Source organism: Anomaloglossus baeobatrachus, chromosome 5, assembly GCF_048569485.1.
Source record: "Anomaloglossus baeobatrachus isolate aAnoBae1 chromosome 5, aAnoBae1.hap1, whole genome shotgun sequence".
In the NCBI taxonomy this organism is placed as follows: domain Eukaryota; kingdom Metazoa; phylum Chordata; class Amphibia; order Anura; family Aromobatidae; genus Anomaloglossus; species Anomaloglossus baeobatrachus.
Window position 1 is genome coordinate 367,255,424 of NC_134357.1, and position 17,727 is coordinate 367,273,150.

Below are 17,727 nucleotides of genomic sequence, written 5' to 3' on the forward strand. Positions count from 1 at the left end.
CCGCTCTCCATGGTGCTGATCGCTCCCGCAGTGCAGCATCCGGCCAGCGCTGACCCCCGCAGCAGCTGCTTCCGGGTCGGCTGTGTCGTGCATCATGAATATGCGCGACAATAATGAGCCGGCTCAGAAGCAGCAGGGAGAACAGGCTGCAGAGGACATCGCTGGAGCCGGGTGAGTAAAAATGATTTTTATTTTAAAAGCACGTTTTTTACTGGCACGTGTTTCACGGATCACACCACTGCGTGGTCTGTGGGACATCAGTGATGCCAGAAAACAATGGACATGTCTCCGTGCGGCAATCACGGACACGCGGGTACGCCGCACGGAGACACGTGCAGTGAAAAATCACTGATGTGTGAGCAGACCCATTCATTATAATGGGTCTACGTATGTCAGTGATTCTGGTACGTTTAAAAAAAAGCACAAACGTACCAGAATCACTGACGTGTGAAACAGGCCTAAGAAAAACAGGGCCATATCTAAATACAGAGGAACAGCATGCTAATCATTGATTAGGGAAAAAGCAGTAAATGGCCAAAATGAGAAGATATGTTGGAAAATGGCGTGATGAAATGTTTGTTTGAGATCTCTTGTTTGAAGAGTTGGATGGGAGGGAGACATTGAGAAGAGGCTATATAAGCCTGGTGGCAAAAATGTACTTTGGTTTGTCCCAGATAAAAAAACACTGTGTGATAGGGAGAAGTTTGTAGGATGGAGGTGAGCATGGACTTACTTCATGCCACAGGAATCTCCATAGTTAGATATCTGCAAGAGAATTTCATGACTTTCCAAGAGTGGTTTGTATTTGTCTCACATGCAGCTGATCTCAGAAATACCTTCCATATTTTCTTTCCTATATGGTTCCACCTGTGTGAATCTGTGGGTATCAAACTCGTATGGGTGGCTGTGGTTGGCGACTGGCTCAATCTTGTCTTCAAATGGTAAGTACTCAACTATAACAACACTTCCATTGTCAGATATAACCAAAATATACTAAACTATATCTGTTATTAGCTTCTTGGTTTATTTTAGCACTGTCATTATACTTATAAATGATAAAGGCCAGTCATAGCGAACCTTTCATTGGCCGAGTGCCCAAACTGTAGCCCTAAACCCAATTTTTTTTCCAAAGTGCCAACCAATCCTATAATGTAAATAACTGATTTTAACCTTACCTTTGCAGTCTTCTCTTCACCTCAGCAGGGGGCATCACGCTCATGCATGCTTTCCACACATTAAAGCTGAGCCACTGCCCTTTCCAGACTCAGCAGTTGGATTGATCTTACAAATTGCCGCATATTAGACAGAGATTTTGGCATGGAATGCAATCAGATTTCACCCTGAATTCCACATCGACATTTCAAAGTCTGATCATCTTGAAATCCCATAAAGACGTGCGAGTTGCTCCCCTCCCCTTTCATTGTATAGTTATGTCCCCCTTCCTGGGCCACTTCCTGGTAAACGTGCCCCCCATCCTGATATATATTTCTACATCATGGCCCCATCATGGTAAATGTACCCCATCCCGGCATATTCCCCATCCTAGTAAATGTTCCTTATCCTGGTAAATGTTCCCCATCCCGGCATGTATCCCATTCCTGGTAAATGTCCTCCATCCTGGTAAATGTACCCCTTCCTTACCACGTGCTGGAAAATGTACCCCATCCTGGTAAATGTACCCCATCCTGGTAAATATACCCCATCCTGGCATGTTCCCCCATCCTGGTAAATATACCCCATCCTGGCATGTTCCCCCATCCTGGTAAATATTCCCCTTCCTGGTAAATGTACCCCATCCTGGTAAATGTCCCCAATCCTGGCATGTCTCCCCATCCTGGTATGTTTCCACATCCTGCCATGTATATGTACCCCCATCCTGCCATGTTTATGTACCCCATCCTGGCATATTTCCCCCATCCTGTCATGTTTCCCGCATCCTGGCATGTTTCTCGCATCCTGGCATGTCTCCCCCGTCCTGGCATGTTTCCACATCCTGGTATGTTTATGTACCCCCATCCTGGCATAATTCCCCCATCCTGGCACATTTTCCCCATCCTGCCATGTTTCCCCCATCCTTGCATGTTTCCCCCATCCTTGCATGTTTCCCCCATGCTGCCATGTTTCCAACATGCTGCCATGTTTCCCCCATTCTTGCATGTTTCCCCATCCCTGCATGTTTCCCCCATCCTTGCATGTTTCCGCCATCCTTGCATGTTTCCCCCATCCTTGGATGTTTTCCCCAATGCTGCCATATTTCCCCCATCCGTGCATGTTTCCCCCCATGCTGCCATATTTTCCCCATCCTTGCATGTTTCCCCCATGCTGCCATGTTTTCTCCCATGCTGCCATGTTTTCCCCATCCTTGCATGTTTCCCCCATGCTGCCATGTTTTCTCCCATGCTGCCATGTTTTCCCCATTGTTGCAAATTTCCCCCATGCTTCCCATGCTGCCATGTTTTCCCCATGCTGCCATGTTTTCCTCTATGCTGCCATGTTTTCCCCATTGTTGCATATTCCCCCATGCTGCCATGTTACCCCCATGCTGTCATGTTTTCCCCCATGCTGCCAAGTTTTCCCCATTGTTGCATGTTTCCCCCATGCTGCCATGTTTTCTTCCATGATGCCAGGTTTCCCCATGCTTGCATGTTTCCCTAATGCTGTCATGTTTCCCCATGCTGCCATGTTTCACCCATCCTTGCATGTTTCCCCCATCCTTGCATGTTTCCCCCATGCTGCCATGTTTCCCTCATTTTGCATGTTTTCCTCCCTGCTGCCATGTTTCCCCCATTCTTGCATGTTTCCCCATGCTGCCATGTTTTCCCCATTGTTGCACATTTCCCCATGTTGCATGTTTCCCCCATCCTTGAATGTTTCCCCCATGCTTCCAGGTTTCCCCCCATGCTGCCATGTTTTCCCCATTGTTGCATCTTTCCCCCATGCTTCCATGTTTACCATATGCTACCATGTTTTCCCCCATGCTGCAATGCTTTCCCCATTGTTGCATGTGCATGTTACCCCCATGCTGCCATGTTTTCCCCATTGTTGCACATTTCCCCATGTTGCATGTTTCCCCCATGCTGCCATGTTTTCCCCCATGCTGCCACAGTCCCCCCACCTTGACACAGCCACACACAGTTTTAAAAAAAACCAACTCACCTTCCATCACCAGCTCCACCGCTGTGTGCCGCTGGGTCCTCAGTTCCCGCGCAGCCACAAGATGTCATTACGCCGGCGCCTCTTACTGACGCTCCCACCGTCTCCTGGGCAACAGGCCTGCGGCCTAAGAGAGGAGGAGTGTCAGAGCGAGGAGAAATGTCTCCACTGCTGCAACACAACTTTGAACTGCTGACACGATCACACCTGCATTTCAAAGTGGCTGAATGAGGCAACAGCGAGCAAGCCGACAGAAAGGGCTCTGCGTGCCCAGTCTGGCATGCATGCCATAGGTTCGCCATTACTGATATAATCCATCCATAAAATGGGGCTCACCAGGTCCCCCAATAAAACAACTATGGTGTTCTGCATGCTCTCTCACAAATTACTTTGTGTTAGGCTATGTTCACACTGGGCGTTTTTGCAGTCTTTTATAGCTGCGGATTTTCCTTGGTTTTATGCAAATCCATGCTAATAAAACGCTGCTTTTTACAGTCCCAGCAAAGTCTATGAGATTTCTGAAATCTCATGCACACACACATAGACACGTCAGGATTTTTTCCTGACTGTTTTGTGAATCACCTCTGGTTTTGCTGCATAATAAAAAGAATTAAAATGTCAATTCTTTTCAGCGCCTTTGCTACGGTTTTTCAACCTAGTGACAGGTGGACTCGCAGATACCCTGGATCGGCAGGTCTAATCGGGTTAATAAAAAACCCAGTTAGGCCCGGAATTGATCCAGGGTATCTGGCCAGAACTTAAATGGTGGTGGGGATAGGGAGATTGGAGCAGGCACGGTATATTTACCGAATCACCGGCATGGCTGTACGCTCCTCCACTTCCCCGCTCATTACATATTCATTGCTTTCATCTGTGATTGGTTGCAGTAAGAAGTGCCCCCAGCATCTGACTGCAACCAACTAACAGACCTGGTCTGTGGGTCTATACAGAGAATGAGGGAACCGTGCGTTCAGCGGTCACCTCACTCAGGCTATTCCCGGTCACAGGTATCGGCAGCTGTGACTGGGAATCACCTGAATGAAGTGACCGCTGACTGTGCTGCTCATTCATTCTCTGGAGCTCACAGCGGGCAGTCCTGTTCTATAGCTCCTCGCTGTGATCTTCAGATGTAGCAGAGCTGAACTGTCGTGGGACCTCGTGTGGTTTACCTCGGAGCTGCAGGGGTGCGATTATGGGGTTAATAAAGTGGTGAAAGAGGGGGCTTTTTGTATTTTACTTCAAATAAAGGATTTTTTTGGTGTTTGTGTTAATTTCTTGTCACTTATTACAGATTGGTGATGGGGGTGTCTCATAGATGCCTGCCATTACCAATCAAGAGCTTAGTCAAAGCTATGAGCTACAATTAACCCCTGATATTACCCCGATTGCCACCGCACCAGGGCAATTCGGGAAGAGCCGGGTAAAATGCTGGGAATGTTGCATCTAATGGATGCAGGCTGATATTTTAGGCTGGTTCTCTACAGCCTGAGAATACCAGCCCCCAGCTGTGGGCTTTATCTTGGCTAGGTATCAATATTAGGTGGGACGGCAGGCTGTTTTTTTTTTTAATTATTTAGTTAAGTAATTAAAAAACAGCATGTGATCCCTTTTATTTTGATGCACAGCCAAGATAAGCACACAGGTGGGGGCTGTAGCCTGTAGCTGTAAGCTTTATCTGTGCTCGGTATCATAATATGGGGGACACTACGTCATTTTTTTAATTTATTTATTTTTTACTGTACTACAGACCCGCAGACTCCAGTGGGGGGGAGCAGTGAATATGCATGAGGCTATAATGAGCTGCACTGGAAGAAGGAGGGGCCGCAGGAGCAGGTACAGTTGAGCCTAGAATGTATGGGCTCCTTCCAGTTTAGTGGGCGTGACCAGCTGGGTTAGTGGGCGTGAACAGCTTGGTTAGTGAGCTTGGCAATGTTTTCTCCCTTCCACTACAATCATGCTTCACCCCCCTGCGCCCCATGTGATAGGGGCCTGTTGAATGACGTCATACCTGGAAGGAGCCCATACACTCTATCATCTACCAGAGACTAGTGAGTATAGCGCGCTTGCTTTTTTTTTCTTTCTACCTATTTTTTTACTACCTGAGTACTGGATCCAGGTCAATCTCAGCCCGGCCCAGCACTCGGGTACTCTTGATCTCTTGCTGGTCTTGACATCACATAAAAAAATGCTGTAAAATTGCCACAAAAAATTTACAAAAATCGTACCAAAACCACACCAAAACCGCAGATGGCTCACAGGAGACATCCTGCCATAGATCAGGGTTTGGTCAGAAAAAAAAACACTGCAATAACGTTCTGTGTGAACATAGCCTAACGCTGGTGTCCCTGCACCCCTCTCTCCCCTCCATGCAGGGACGTGCACTTACTTACTATCACCATGCTACCCAGCGTCCCCATGGTCCTCCATGAGTGATTCTTGCTTGCCCTTCCCGGGGCCTGTGCACGCAGCACAGGTCCTCCAGGAGTGATCCTGGGGTGTGTGCGCACGCCGCTGCCATTCTCTTAAAGGGCCAGCATGTCATTGCCGGGAAGTGCCTCCCAGCCTATCGCTGAGAGGCACTGGGTATTTAAGGCACTTTCCCACTAAAGGAGGTGCCTGATCAACGTGTTCAGTTAATTACTTGTTCTGTGCCCAAGCCAGCTAGTTATCAGGTTCCCTTGTCTCCTGTGCTTCCGTTACAATGTACAGTGTCCTTGCCTGTTTCCTGGGCCCTTCAGTATCCTGTGTCCATCCACCTGAGCCGTCTCACCAGCCTCAGCTACCCCGGAGGTCCTTACTATGCTAGAGACTGTGTCTGTCCTCCCTGGCCGTGCCACCATCCTCAGCTACCCTGGAGGTCATTGCTATACTAGAGACTGTGTCTGTCCATCCTGGCCATGCCTCCTGCCTCAGCTGTCCGCGTAGTCCTGTAGTATGTGTGACTCCACATTGGCCGTACTGTCAGCCTCTGCCATCCCGACTGCAGCTGCTACTGCAGTGACTCTCCCCACCTGTGTCCGTTTTTGCCCTGGAGTTCAGCTGCCACATTGCCGGTCACTGCCATGGGAGTGGAATCTGGCGTCAAGCCCCTCCTGCCCACTAAAGGGTAAGCCTGGGGTCCCCTTGTGGTCCAGTGGGTCCACTCCTGCTTGCCGCTTTACCATCTCCGGTGGCGAGCGTTATGTGCCGCCACCATGTCAGCAGCCGGGCTGCTCGGATCCAGGTCCGCAGTGGCTTGAGGGATCTCTGGACCCGGGGGTCATGCGGACACTCAAATAAAAAGGGAATGTAATATATACAGGGGATTGTTGTAGACAGTTCGTGACGCCACCCACAGTGTGTGGTCAGGTGGAGTACCACTGCTGCTGTTGGGGAGCACCCGGGGGCAATGGAGTGGCAGCTGGATGTTAACCCCTCCATCGGTAGGGGTGGATGCCCTGGGGCTCAGTGTCCAGAACACGGGGGGTGATGGCTGTTGGTGGTGATGCACCGGGCCGGACCGGTAGGGTGTTGGTGTACTCACGATTGAATAAATGCACACAAGTCTGCTGGTAAACCAAGGTATCAGTGGCCGGCTGCCGCTTCAGGGTGTATACGGTTCCCACACCCGGCTGGTGTACCAATGTCCCCTCCTCCGGTACTTTGCATTTTCTTTCTATTTTAGACGACCTCGTATGAAACGGGGAATTCCACTCCCGGTTTGGTTTTGGTTGGGAGATGTGCCCGCGAAAACTGACCCTTGGGATCTCAGTGGGTTGTTGCGGATACCCTATCCCCAGCGGTGGGCTGCCGTTTCGCTCTATCTGGGCCAACACACTGGAACAACGTCTGGAACCTTGCTCCCGGCCTGGTTAATTAGAGAAGGGGCTTGCAACCGTCTTCTAACTAGGGTCCAGGTACCCCGCCTGTGCACGGTTTCCGGACCGGATCTCCGCTGTCGGTACCGGTGGGCTCCAACCCTGTCTTGGTCCACTCTGGATCTCCCGCGACCAGACTCCTGTCGCCTTTGGACACGGTCCACTGCTTGCCACCTAGCCAGTAGACCAGGGCCACTACCCTAGCTACCCTTCACTAGGCTACTGTTTGACTTCCTCCTTCAACTTACACCTCCACCTTCCCTCCCCCGGATCCTCAAGACCCCTAGGTGGGCACTCCCAATCCGCCTGGCCCACTAGTGTGTCCTTCCTATCCTGAGGGGGGTGGCGAGGATTTTGTGGCAGATGGAACCTGATGTGGGATGGTGTTGTGTGGGGTGTGTGTTTTTCTGTGACCAGCTGGCGGCACCAGGGCGTCACAGTTACATTTTGTAATCCCACTTAACCTTATTACATCTGCCATTGACAGTGAACATGATCACATCTGGCCCTGTCTAAGTGCTCCATGCAGAGAACATATGGTGACTTCTCACGTTCATGTACTTAGGGAATACACTAAGCACACTCTTACGGACTGCTGATGAAGTAGATCCATAAATAGTTATCAAACAGAATTAATGGGGCAAACACAATATTGTTATTTACTTCCAAGAATAGAAATGAACAGCTAGATCACCCTCATTTTCCACATCATCATCAAAATCCCTTGGTGCAATCAATCTTTCTCATATACAGTAAAATAAATATAAATATATATATATATATATATATATATAAATTTAGATGTATTTTGTATATAAGTACAGTGGGGAAAATAAGTATTTGAGACACTGACGATTTTGCAAGTTTTTCCACCTACACAGAATGGAGAGGTCTGTAATTGTTATCGAAGTTAGTTACACTTAAACTGTGACAGAGTAAAAAAATCACATTGCATGATTTGTAAATAATTCAAGTGCATTTTAATGCATGAAGTACGGTAAGTATTTGATCACCTACCATCAAGAATTCTGGCTCTCACAGACTTGTTGTTTTTTCTTTAAGAAGCCTTCCTACTCTGCACTTTTTACCTGTATTAATTGCACCTGTTTGAAGTCAATACCTGTATAAAAGACACCTGTCCACACACTCAATAAATCATACTCCAACCTCTCCACCATGGCAAAGACCAAAGAGCTGTCTAAGAACACCAGGGACAAAAGTGTACACCTGCACAAGGCTGGGATGAGCAACAGACAAGCAGCATGGTGAGAAGACAACAACTATTCGCACAATTTTTAGAACATGGAAGAAACACAAGATGACTGTCAATCTCACTTGGTCTGGGGCTCCATGAAGGATTTTGCATCATGGGGTAAGGATGATTCTGAGAAAGGTCCAAGATTCAGCCCAGAACTAAATGGGAAGACCTCTTCAATGACCTGAAGAGAGATGGGGCCACAGTCTCAAAGAATACCATTAGGGTATGTGCACACGTTGCTTTTTTTTCCGCGCGGAAAAAAACGCTCCCTCTGGCAGAGGGGAGAATTGTAAACAATGCTTTTTGAGAAACAATGCATCGAAAACGCATGCGTTTTTCATGCGTTTTTCATGCGTTTTTCATGCGTTTTCCATGCGTTTTTTTAGGTGCGTTTTTTAAGACTTGTCAGTGTTAATAAAGTTGGTTGAACACAGACCTTTGGAAAAAAAACCTGTGATGTCATTTCCTTCTCCACATTCTGTTTGGATAAATGGGAGGGCTTGGAATGGAAGGAGCACCATTTGAATTTTGGAAAAGTTGAAATAAACTTCGCGCACCATGTCACATTAGCAGAGCCCCTTGGGTACCTATACGTCAGAAAACCCCCACAAGTGACCCCATTTTGGAATCTGCACCCCTCAAGGATTTTATTCAGGAGTATATTAAGCATTTTGAATCCACAGCTACTTCACCCAAAATGTTGCTGTAGCAACAATATTCTCCCTTTTAGGCCCGTTTCACACGTCAGTGAAAAACAGTGACGTTTTTCACTGGCGTGTAAAACACGCACATGTCCCTGCGTGTGCCGTGAATCACAGCACACATGGGTTGTCTAAGTGCAATCCGGGCTCCGTTCTCCGTGGCCCGTGATTGCACTTAGAGATTCACTCACCTGCGCCCGCTCCCGCTCTCCATGGTGCTGATCGCTCCCGCGGTGCAGCATCCGGCCGGCGCTGACCCCCGCAGCAGCTGCTTCCGGGTCATGAATATGCGCGACAATAATGAGCCGGCTCAGAAGCAGCAGGGAGAACGGGCTGCAGAGGACATCGCTGGACGCCGGGTGAGTAAAAATGATTTTTATTTTAAAAGCACTTTTTTTCTGGCACGTGTTTCACGGACCACACCACTGCGTGGTCCGTGGAACATCAGTGATGCCAGAAAAAAATGGACATGTCTCCGTGCGGCAATCACGCACACGCGGGTACGCCGCACGGAGACACGTGCAGTGTAAAATCACTGACGTGTGAGCAGACCCATTCATTATAATGGGTCTGCGTATGTCAGTGATTCTGGTACGTTTAAAAAAAAGCACAAACGTCCCAGAATCACTGACGTGTGAAACAGGCCTAAGGCTATGTGGCCATGATCCAGCGACACGGCGTCTAGTACACAGTGTCAGCCTTCCTGCAGAGATGTGAGTGTTGTCCACGGGAGAACGCAGCTGGCCATGCCCACGATTTGGGTTCAGGCTGCTGTGGAGCTCTATGCTACCTGCAGAGAACACTCTCGTCTCCGCAGCATAAATTGACATGCTGAGGCTCAGGAAGCCACGCCACCGGTCAGTTTATGCTGCGGAGAAAAGAAGCACAGTGGGCATGAGATTTCTAAAAATCCTCCCACTGTGCTTCTACTGCACAACGCAGCGTCATGGACGCAGGGAAAACACTCTGCGCCCAAAACGCTGCAAACCCCGATTGTGGGCATCCAGCCTAAAAAGCGTCAATGGAGGTCAAATATATATACAACGTCCCACCCCCCCTGCATATTCTAAGCTGGCACCTTTAGTACCTTTCATGTGGCACTAAAGGGTGCCTAGCCTAGTTTTTATCACAAAAACAAAAAAAAAAAATGGCGTGGGGTCCCCCCTATTTTTGATAGCCAGTCAGGGTAAAGCAGACAGCTGTAGCCTGCAAACCACAGCTGGCAGCTTCATCTTGTCTGGTGATCAATTTGGAGGGCTCCCCAGGTGTTTTTTTTTTATTTATAAATAAAAATAATAAAAAAAAATAACATGGGGTCCCCCCAAATTAGATCACCAGCCAAGGTGAAGCTGACAGCTGAGGTCTGGTATTCTCAGGGTGGGAAGAGCCATGGTTATTGGACTCTTCCCAGCCTAAAAATAGCAGGCCGCAGCCACCCCAGAAGTGGCGCATCCATTAGATGCGCCAATCCTGGCGCTTCGCCCCAACTCATCCCGCGCCCTGGTGCGTTGGCTAATGGGGTAATAAATGGGGTTGATACCAGATGTGTAATGTCACCTGGCATCAAGCCCAGCAATTAGTGATGTCACGGCGTCTATCAGACACCCGACATAACTAATTGACAGTAAACAAAAGCAAAAAAAGACAACAAAAAATGTTTTATTAGAAAAAACACTCCCCAAATCATTCCCTTGTTCTCCAATTTAATAAAAAAAATGGGTCCGCAGAAATCCATTTGGATGTCCCACGTCGCCTCTGGACCTTCTAGAATATGGGGGCACGTTCAGGGAACGTATCCCCCATTTTCTAGGAGGGCAGACCCTCCATTTGAGGAGAGTGGGTGCAAAAATCTGCACCCACTCTCCCCGGGTCACAGCTGCAGAGTGCCGAGCAGCCAGCACAGCTCACACTGAACACAGTGCTGGCTGTCAGCTGCTCTGCTCATGTGACCGGCCGGCGTCTGCTGTGAAGGAGGAGGGAGCCGCGGGGGATCAGCGCTGCGACCGGACAGGTATGTATGACACCGGGGGGGAATTGGGGTGAACGGGCAAGGCCTGGGGGGCATTTTTCTGTCGCATGTGTTATTGCACATGCGACAGAAATCATAGGAGCAGGGCGGCCGGTGCGCTACTGTGCGCGCGGCCATGTTGGATTTTCGGGAGGGGGGTCGGGGGTCGGGGCGGGCACTTTGGTGACACCGGGGGCTTTGCCAGGAAGTGAGGTCAACAGGAAACCTCTTGACCTCACTTCCAGGTTAATGCCTGCGTTCTCGCGTGCCGACAAAGGCCGCGGACCGCAACAAAAAAGCAGCTCACTGCGGCGTAGCTGCGTTCTGACCCCACATCATTGATTTCAATGGGGGGAGAACGCAGCCACAACGCACAAAAGAAGTGACATGCTGCTTTTCTTTCCGCACCGATTTTTGGCATCCAAAACGCTGCGGAAAGAAACGCAGCGTGTGCACTGATTTTTCAGCTTTCCCATACACTTTGCTGGGAAAGCTGAACGCATGCAATTTGCCACTGAAACGCTGCGGTTCAAAACGCAGCGTTTCCGCGGTAAAAAACGCAACGTGTGCACACAGCCTTAGAAACACACTATGACGTCATGGATTAAATTCCTGCATGGCATGCAAGGTCCTCCTGCTCACACCAGCACATGTCCAGGCCCAATTGAAGTTCGCGAATGACCATCTGGATGATCCAGATGAGACATGGGAGGAGGTCATGTGGTCAGATGAGACCAAAATAGAACTTTCTGGCATCAACTCAATTCGTCTTGTTTGGAGGAAGAAGGACTAAAACCCCAAGAACACCGTCCATCTTTGAAGCATGGGCGTGGAAACATCATACTTTTGGGGTGATTTTCTGCAAGAGGGAAAGAACGATTTTGGCCAACAACCTCCTTTCCTCAGTAAGACCATTGAAGATGGGTTGTGGCTGGGTCTTCCAGTATGACAATGAAACACACAGCCAAGTGAACAAAGGAGTAGCTCCATAAGAAGCATTTCAAGATTCCTGGAGTGTACTAGCCAGTCTCCAGACCTGAACCCAATAGAATACAATCTGATTTTCTGGAATTTTTCTTTGAATTGCGTCTGTCAAAGTTGAAGTATACCTACGATAAAAACTACAGACCTCTCCATTCTTTGTAGGTGGGAAAACTTGCAAAATCGGCAGTGTATCAAATACTTATTTTCCCAACTGTATATTTATTAGTCCAAAATAATATAACTGTAATGTAATTTGAATGTAATTGATTTACAGATTTTCACTAATATTTCTTCAGACTTTTTTGCTCTGTTTTTCAGTATGTTTAATGCCTGATCATGATACAGTCATATGAAAAAGGTTGGGCACCCCTATTAATGTTAACCTTTTTTCTTTATAACAATTTGGGTTTTTGCAACAGCTATTTCAGTTTCATATATCTAATAACTGATGGACTGAGTAATATTTCTGGATTGAAATGAGGTTTATTGTACCAACAGAAAACAAAAATTGACCAGTGCAAAAGTATGGGCACCTCAACATAAAAGTGACATTAATATTTTGTAGATCCTCCTTTTGCAAAAATAACAGCTCTAGTCGCTTCCTGTACCTTTTAATGAGATCCTGGATCCTGGATGAAGGTATATTTGACCATTCCTGTTTACAAAACAATTCTAGTTCAGTTAAGTTTAATGGTTGCCGAGCATGGACAACACGCTTCAAATCATCCCACAGATTTTCAATGATATTCAGGTCTGGGGACTGGGATGGCCATTCCAGAACATTGTAATTGTTCCTCTGCATGAATGCCTGAGTAGATTTGGAGCGGTGTTTTGGATCATTGTCTTGCTGAAATATCTATCCCCTGCGTAACTTCAACTTCGTCACTGATTCTTGCACATTATTGTCAAGAATCTGCTGATACTGAATTGAATCCATGCGACCCTCAACTTTAACAAGATTCTCGGTGTTGGCATTAGCAACACAGCCCCAAAGCATGATGGAACCTCCACCAAATTTTACTGTGGGTAGCAAGTGCTTTTCTTGGAATGCCGTGTTTTTTTGCCTCCATGCATAACGCCTTTTTGTATGACCAAACAACTCAATCTTTGTTTCATCAGTCCACAGGACCTCCTTCCAAAATGTAACTGGCTTGTCCAAATGTGCTTTTGCATACCTCAGGCGACTCTGTTTGTGGCGTGCTTGCAGAAACGGCTTCTTTCGCATCACTCTCCCATACAGCTTCTCCTTGTGCAACGTGCGCTGTATTGTTGACCGATGCACATTGACACCCTCTGCAGCAAGATGATGCTGCAGGACTTTGGAGGTGGTCTGTGGATTGTCCTTGACTGTTCTCACCATTCTTCTTCTCTGCCTTTCTGATATTTTTCTTGGCCTGCCACTTCTGGGCTTAACAAGAACTGTACCTGTGTTCTTCCATTTCCTTACTATGTTCCTCACAGTGGAAACTGACAGTTTAAATCTCTGAGACAATTTTTTGTATCCTTCCCCTGAACAACTATGTTGAATAATCTTTGTTTTCAGATCATTTGAGAGTTTTTTTTGAGGAGCCACTCTTCATAGGAGATTCAAATAGGAGAACAACTTGCAAGTGGCCACCTTAAACACCTTTTCTCATGATTGGATACACCTGCCTATGAAGTTCAAAGCTCAGTAAGGTTACAAAACCAATTTAGTGCTTTAGTAAGTCAGTAAAAAGTAGTTAGGAGTGTTCAAATCAAGAAATTGATAAGGGTGCCCATGCTTTTGCATCGGTCAAATTTTGTTTAAATGCGGATTGCACATTTTCTGTTAGTACAATAAACCTCATTTCAATCCAGAAATATTACTCAGTCCATCAGTTATTAGATATATGAAACTGAAATAGCTGTTGCAAAAACCCAAATTGTTATAAAGAAAAAGGTTAACATTAATAGGGGTGCCTAAACTTTTTCATATTACTGTATCTTTGTTAGAGGTTCATAATTAACTATATTAGCTATGAAGTTTGTAGCATAGATTAGAAATAAATTGCAATACTAAAAACAGCTTAAAACAGACCATTTTTTAACTACCTCTTTTAAGAATAAAACATAGCCACAGTCAATCCTGGTGTACCGCCCCACTCTCAGCAGCCAAGCTGCTCGGATCTGGCCCTTCTGTGGGTGGCTCGAGGGTCTCCGGACCCGGGGGCCTCACGGTCACTTCAAATGAAAAGGGGTAGTGGTGGGATGGTAGATGTGGGACGTAAATGTACGGGCTGAGCCGTACGGAGTTCGTGACGCCACCCACGGTGTGTGGTGATATTCGACATATTGGATATATTTGGGTTCTCGCCTCTGCTGGAGCTGGACACAGCTCCAGCCCACACTCCTCTCCAACTTGAACTCTCAACACTTTCTCTCCACTGGCTTTTTCCCACCCCGGACTGTCTAGGACTCCTAAGTGGGCGTCTTCCAACCGCCTGGTTCCGCCCCCTGGTGTGTCTATCAAGCCCTGAGGGGGATGACTAGGGTTTTGAGGTTGGCTGTGTGTTACCTGTGAGGGAAGGGTGTAATGCGAGGCCCTATTTGTGACTACCTAGCCCGGCCAAGGCATCACACTGGCACACACTGGCATAGTGTTCATCAGCTAAATAATTAGTAAAGTGTCCAAAATATTTCACTACAGGATCCTTTTTGGGCAAAGACCTTACTGGTGGATACACGAGACATCCTATTATGGCAATGCCTCGTCTCCAGAAATTATGCAGTTCCCTGTAACCTGTGAAACTGGACCAGGTAAGAACCGTATCTTGTAGTGATATGAGTGTTTCCGTTTTTAATGTGCAAATGGATGGCTTTTCAGCACTAGAGGCAAATGCTAAAGGGTTCGGTCCCATATGTCCTCTAACCTAGCAGCAAGGATACGTATGCACCAAAAATATGTTACGTTTCCCTATTCTAATTAGGGCTGTGACTAGTTGTAAGGACGTTGTATCACCCCAACGAGTCTGCACTATTTCCATGTTATCACGCTCCTGTGGGTGTGATAACATGATTTCTGATGTCACCGCCAGCTCATAGAAATCTCGCGCATGTGTGCATCTCATTCCCGGTACATCGCTTGGCCTCTGTAGCTGGGTGTACACTTGGCTTCACAAGCGCACTGCGCATGACCCAAAGTCTCCTGCACTTCCCACCATGTGTAGTGCGCCTCTGAAGTCAGGAAGCAAACAAACAGCTACAGAGGCCAAGCAATGCTACGGGAATGAGATGCACTCATGCATGAGATTTCTATGAGCTGGCGGTGACTTCGGCTCATGAAAATCATGTTATCACACCCACAGGGGCGTGATACCATGGAAAGAGGGAAGACTAGGGCATATTTGCAGTATCGGGGACCTGAAGTTAATGGGCGTGATTGTCTTAGTTGGTGGGCGTGAAGCCCGCCTTGGTTCACGTGGCCCAGAGTTTCCTCCCAAACGCTATATTGCGGACCCGGGCCGCTTATCATTGGTTGTCGTATCCGTCACTTGCGTGCCTGCCACTGTTGCCTGCTTGCAGTACACCGCTTTCCGGGTTTGTCACCTCGGTCGTCGGTGGGCGTACTTTCCTTGCAGTGTCCAGAATGTGTGGGCGTGGTGGCTGGCTTAGTGAGTAGGCGTGACCAGTTTAGTGGGCATGGCCCGCTGTCTACCGCACACTACCGTGGATCAACTGCTTATTGGGGCACGCTCACTCGCACTGTCGGCGAGGAACAGAGTCAGTCGGTCGGTGGGGGTGTGGTGGCGATAGGGCTTAGTCAGCCAGCTGAAAACGACCAACTGAAGGGAACTCACTAACCAGTGCGCTGGGCCACACCCACCAATACAGACATCACACCCACCAACTAAATCGGCCACGCTCACTAACTTCTGGTCCCTGATACCACAAGTATGCTGCAGACTTGTCAGGGTGTAAACAACGCCCTTGCGACTAGTCGCAGCCCTAATTAGCATACGGAAAACATAACTTATAAATCCTTTTTTTAAAACATTTCTTTTGCACAATATTATTAGACAGGGATGGTTAGGCAGGGATTTTTGGTCCCCACATGTCCTTGCTGCTAGGTTAGAGGGCATATGGCACCTGACAATTTCCCTTTAATAATTGGACAATCAAGAAAAATCTAATTCAGATATTCCTCATACAAGTTCCCTTAGCTTCTACTAGTTAAAAAACTGGTACAATAGGCATCAAACTCAATGATAGTAAAGGCCCCAATACACATTAGACTAATGTGGACGGCACACTATATTTTTTATCAAAAGGAGATTATCACTATTAAAACTCATGCCATGTAGTCCTTTATATTCAGAAGCTCTGTATAACCCTGCCTCCACCTGATTGACCACTTACTGCCTATGCACAATGTACACATAGATCTCGCAATCAGTCATCTAGGTGAGATTATTCAAAAGTCAGCATCAGAGAACTGCTAGATCTGTAGCAGAGAAAACAATGATCTTATCACAACTGCAGCAAGCAGCCCAATAAGGGACACATCGTTGGAATCAGGATCTCTTCCCCTTTAAAGGATTGGACATTGAATTCAAGGGTAACTACATTTCCTCGTAGGTGTTAAATAATGATAGCCTGTTTGATCTGTGAGATAGCTAATTTGCATAATTTTCTCCCATGGATCATTGCCAATATGATAGTCAAAACCAAAATGTACTCAGAGTACCAGAGGTATAGTGTAGACAGACTGAAAACACATAACCTCTAAAACTGATACTTTATTTTAATAGAATGCCAAGCAAACATTCCACAGAATACAAAAGTGGTCTGTAGATACTACACAAGGGTAGTACGTGATAGATAAAGCGTGGGAGCAGCAGGGAGTAACTTTATAATGAAGACATTAATTAATGTCAAAAAATGGCGAGGGCCTCACCCTTGCCTCAACCTGCCTGACAACGGAGGTTAAATCGCCCTAAATGTTTGTGGCGCCCCCGTTCCTTGGCGGCTAACCCTGTTGCACCTCAACCTATCACTGATAGATCACCCTCCACCAGACCTCAGAAAGTGCGGGTAAAAAACATCAACATACATGTACACACATACCAGTATACTTAGTAGATAAAGTATGTACATGTAATGTAGGAAATCACCATTAAAAGGTCAATCAAACCATATAATTAATTACTGGTGAAACAAATTATTAGATAGTAACCCTAATGGGGAAGGGTCACAAATGCATGGCCCCAAAAGGGATACTTATCAGTAAAGTGTGATCCCAGGATAAATGATCCAGGTCTTAGGTCCCCAGATTTTACATCGACCCGACGTGTTTCCCTCCAGGGATTGGGGTTCATCAGGGGTCAAGGGACTAGAACCGTCCCCCAATAGAGGCCACCTAAAAAAATCAAAATATGAATAACCTGACTACCCCCCACTGATAATGGAAGGGAATGAATCCATGTATTACCTATCCAGCAGTCTCCAATTTGAATAAGATGCCTAAGGATGATGAATATAAATCCTTGTGAGGCATATCACAGGATTCCGAACTCTTAAATAGACCGGCGTTCACTTCCTCATTTCGTCAGGTGACCACGATCACCTGACTGACAGTGGTCGTATGCGATGGAGCGATCACCTGACTGACAGTGGTCGTATGCGATGGAGCGATCACCCGACTGACAGTGGTCGTATGCGATGGAGTGATCACCTGACTGACAGAGGGCGTATGCAATGGAGCGATCACCTGACTGACAGTGGTCGTATGCGATGGAGCGATCACCC

General features: G+C 47.2%; 1 protein-coding gene across 4 annotated transcripts in view; it reads left to right on the forward strand.

Annotated features, from left to right (window-relative positions):
- The first annotated feature begins 711 nt into the window (after positions 1-711).
- The window catches only part of LOC142310123 (glucose-6-phosphatase catalytic subunit 1-like), a 29,313-nt gene continuing 12,297 nt past the window's right edge, over positions 712-17,727 (forward strand). For all 4 annotated transcript variants that reach the window (XM_075347607.1, XM_075347608.1, XM_075347604.1 and 1 more), the window contains exons 1-2: positions 712-941; positions 14,630-14,739. In XM_075347607.1, coding sequence (XP_075203722.1) covers positions 712-941; positions 14,630-14,739 — 340 coding nt within the window. The remainder of the gene's footprint in view (positions 942-14,629; positions 14,740-17,727) is intronic.